Source organism: Sinocyclocheilus rhinocerous, unplaced genomic scaffold, assembly GCF_001515625.1.
Source record: "Sinocyclocheilus rhinocerous isolate Xijiao unplaced genomic scaffold, SAMN03320098_v1.1 scaffold1499, whole genome shotgun sequence".
Lineage (NCBI taxonomy): Eukaryota > Metazoa > Chordata > Actinopteri > Cypriniformes > Cyprinidae > Sinocyclocheilus > Sinocyclocheilus rhinocerous.
In genome coordinates, this window is record NW_015650016.1 from 148393 (window position 1) to 152701 (window position 4309).

Below are 4309 nucleotides of genomic sequence, written 5' to 3' on the forward strand. Positions count from 1 at the left end.
CACACACACACACACACACACACACACACATACACACACCCTGTGTTAGTCAGACACACCCTCACATTCAGCAGTGTTTGAGCTCTGATGAGGGTCTGAGTTTTTGGTTGCTGTATGTGTGTGAAGGATCAGTGTTTCTTTGTGAATTTTGGATTGACGGGTGTTAATGTGCAGGTAAACACAGACACACGTGTGTTCCCCAGGAATGTAAACATATGAACAAAACCACAGTCCCGTCCCACAATTCAAAGGGTCTTCAGTGGGGCTGCCATAGATTTCAGTAATGACAAATGAGAATGATTTCAGACTGATACTGAATTTCACATTTTATGTTTAGTTACACACACACACACACACACACACACACACACACACACATCTCCAGAGAGATAAGGGAGAGTTCACCCAAAAATGAAAATTCTGTCATTTTCTCACCCTCATGTTGTTCCAAAACTGTGTGAGTTTCTTTCTTCTGCTGAACACAAAAGATGATATTTTGAAGAACGTTGGTCACCAAACAGCTGACGGTAGCAATTGACTTCCATAGTATTTTCTTCCATACAATGGAAGTCAATGGCTACCAGCAACTGTTTGGTTACCAGCGTTCTTCAAAATATCATCTTTTGTGTGAACCAGCTTAATGAAATACATTCAGGTTTGGAACAACCTGAGGGTGAGTAAATTATGACAGAATTTACATGTTTGGGTGAACTGGCCCTTTAGGAACTGAAATGAGCCGGTCCTGAAGTCTCGACTGAGGAACAAAGCATTCAGAGAGAGAGGAAGCAGAAAATCTCCCAGCATTCCCAGAAACAGGCGGATCCGGCAACGGCTGAGATATTAAAATGAGCCTGTTTAGACATTCAAGTTGATTTGCAATGAAAATGTTTGAGAATTTACGCTCCAACCTATTCAGTAAAGAGTGAGACCTCCACCAGTGAGAAACTAGGATTTAATTAGCAATCACAGCCAAAACACAAAAATGAACTTTCAGCAAACACATTCAATAAATAGCAAAGAGAAAATGCCCTAATTTATATAAACGATGCCGCAGTTACACTAGACTTTGAGCGTGCATGATTTCTACAAACTCTGCAATGGTCGTATAATATGACGACACACTCAGTGGCGTCTTTTTTTAAAAGAATACAAACAAAATACAACAACATGCACTTTACTGCAACAATGCAGTACTGCAGATTTAAAGTTTGCTTGCTTTTAATTCAATTTTAATTTCTTCTACAGGTCACATGTTCACATGATACAAATTCATAGGTCAGAGTTCATCATTTCGCATCAGCTTGTGTTTCCGGTCTCCTGTATTTGCATGCATATAACTGGAAGTGTAGTATGACCATCGCTTGAGTTGTAAACTGCAGTATTTTACGAAATATTTTGCTACAAAATGCCACACAGGGGTTCGAACGAACCATTGCATGAATCCTTTTCAACCAGTTTATTTATATGAATCATTTAGATGAACCAACTCACTAAAATGAAGCACTACAACACCGGGAAAAAAAACTCTTTAGTAGAAAAGCTAGTGTTTCGGAGACAGCTGAGCAACTAAGTTAGTAGCCTCACTACTTGAGTTAGTAACTCCCCAACATCACCCACCACCACCAACAGAACCGGACACAGGACTTGTAATATTTCTGACTGTTCAGTATTATTAATGACTACTGGAAAAACAACCATCACAAATATATAGCCGAACCTGCGAAGGCTTTGGATATGCGGTCTTTCTTCCACTCCCAGGGCTGGTCGTACTCCTCCGGCGGCCTCTCGTCGTCCTGCGGTAATCTGCTCTCGCGGGAACACACACCTCCGTCTGGATCTCCTCCGTTCTCCTCCGGCTCGTACGGAGTGTCGTATAGAGGAAGCTGCCGGACCGGACTGTCTTTAGGAGCGCGACCGCCTCGGATTTCTGCCAAACGAAGACAGGAGACGACAAAATATCAACAGTCTGTGCTGGTTTCAGCATGCTTTTCTATTTTACACATTTATGCATTTAGCAGGCGCTTTTATACAAAGGGACCTACATAACCAGCAACTGTTTGGTTACCAGCGTTCTTCAAAATATCATCTTTTGTGTGAACCAGCTTAATGAAATACATTCAGGTTTGGAACAACCTGAGGGTGAGTAAATTATGACAGAATTTACATGTTTGGGTGAACTGGCCCTTTAGGAACTGAAATGAGCCGGTCCTGAAGTCTCGACTGAGGAACAAAGCATTCAGAGAGAGAGGAAGCAGAAAATCTCCCAGCATTCCCAGAAACAGGCGGATCCGGCAACGGCTGAGATATTAAAATGAGCCTGTTTAGACATTCAAGTTGATTTGCAATGAAAATGTTTGAGAATTTACGCTCCAACCTATTCAGTAAAGAGTGAGACCTCCACCAGTGAGAAACTAGGATTTAATTAGCAATCACAGCCAAAACACAAAAATGAACTTTCAGCAAACACATTCAATAAATAGCAAAGAGAAAATGCCCTAATTTATATAAACGATGCCGCAGTTACACTAGACTTTGAGCGTGCATGATTTCTACAAACTCTGCAATGGTCGTATAATATGACGACACACTCAGTGGCGTCTTTTTTTAAAAGAATACAAACAAAATACAACAACATGCACTTTACTGCAACAATGCAGTACTGCAGATTTAAAGTTTGCTTGCTTTTAATTCAATTTTAATTTCTTCTACAGGTCACATGTTCACATGATACAAATTCATAGGTCAGAGTTCATCATTTCGCATCAGCTTGTGTTTCCGGTCTCCTGTATTTGCATGCATATAACTGGAAGTGTAGTATGACCATCGCTTGAGTTGTAAACTGCAGTATTTTACGAAATATTTTGCTACAAAATGCCACACAGGGGTTCGAACGAACCATTGCATGAATCCTTTTCAACCAGTTTATTTATATGAATCATTTAGATGAACCAACTCACTAAAATGAAGCACTACAACACCGGGAAAAAAAACTCTTTAGTAGAAAAGCTAGTGTTTCGGAGACAGCTGAGCAACTAAGTTAGTAGCCTCACTACTTGAGTTAGTAACTCCCCAACATCACCCACCACCACCAACAGAACCGGACACAGGACTTGTAATATTTCTGACTGTTCAGTATTATTAATGACTACTGGAAAAACAACCATCACAAATATATAGCCGAACCTGCGAAGGCTTTGGATATGCGGTCTTTCTTCCACTCCCAGGGCTGGTCGTACTCCTCCGGCGGCCTCTCGTCGTCCTGCGGTAATCTGCTCTCGCGGGAACACACACCTCCGTCTGGATCTCCTCCGTTCTCCTCCGGCTCGTACGGAGTGTCGTATAGAGGAAGCTGCCGGACCGGACTGTCTTTAGGAGCGCGACCGCCTCGGATTTCTGCCAAACGAAGACAGGAGACGACAAAATATCAACAGTCTGTGCTGGTTTCAGCATGCTTTTCTATTTTACACATTTATGCATTTAGCAGGCGCTTTTATACAAAGGGACCTACATAAGCAATTCATCACAGAGCCAACAATATTCATGGTTTATAATGCCAGGTTTATTTGAAAGCGAGAATAGGAAGCAATTTTAGCAACCAAATTAATCAACATACACTGACATTTAGCTGCAAGGTGCCTGTTTCAGACAGTTTCTCGTTATACCTTCAGGCTTGGTTCATACTAAGTGCTTAAAAGTTTCAGTGAAACGAACAAAAATCAAGCCCAAAACACCTGAACATGCTGTTCAGGCCTGCGGCGCTCAGAGGAAACCATCTCCGAAAAACCCCCTAGTCTCATCTGAACACAACAGAGAACAGCCTGAGACAAACCAGAGACAAACCAGAGCTCACGTCCTGCAAAACGTCCTCCTAATGAGTGTGTGTGTGTGTGTGTGTGAGAGTGTCTGTGAGTGAGTGTGTGTGTGTGTGAGTGAGTGAACTTGAAAAAATGAAAATTGAAGATAAAGAAAAATATATTTTGAAGAATCTTTATTAATATATTAATTTTTGTAATATTTTCAGTCTTTTAATTTTGGTATGTTTTTGTAATTATGCTAGTTAGTATTTTTGCTTTGTGCTTTATCTTTGTTATATATATATATATATATATATATATACATACGTGTGTGTGTGTGTGTGTGTGTAGTTGTGTGTGTGTATGTGTGTGTGTGTGTGTGTATCAACACACACACACTACTGTCCAAAGGTTTGTTGTCAGTACAATTTTTATATATTTTTAAAAGAAATTAAAAAAATTTTATTCAGCAAAGATGCATTAAACTGATCAAAAGTGACAGTAAAGACATTTAT

The 4309-nt window shown here is 40.4% G+C and overlaps 2 protein-coding genes across 2 annotated transcripts in view; both read right to left on the minus strand.

Moving 5' to 3' along the window:
• Positions 1–2270, minus strand: part of LOC107711345 (SH2 domain-containing adapter protein F-like) — a 40820-nt gene extending 38550 nt beyond the window's left edge. Inside the window, exons 1-2 of the mRNA XM_016516330.1 lie at positions 2183–2270; positions 1718–1927 (exon numbers count right to left, since the gene is read on the minus strand). Coding sequence (XP_016371816.1) covers positions 1718–1927; positions 2183–2270 — 298 coding nt within the window. The remainder of the gene's footprint in view (positions 1–1717; positions 1928–2182) is intronic.
• LOC107711356 (SH2 domain-containing adapter protein D-like) overlaps positions 2196–4309 on the minus strand; it is an 81233-nt gene continuing 79119 nt past the window's right edge. The window contains exon 3 of the mRNA XM_016516340.1: positions 2196–3393. Within this exon, the coding sequence (XP_016371826.1) occupies positions 3164–3393 (230 nt within the window). The 3' untranslated portion in view covers positions 2196–3163. The remainder of the gene's footprint in view (positions 3394–4309) is intronic.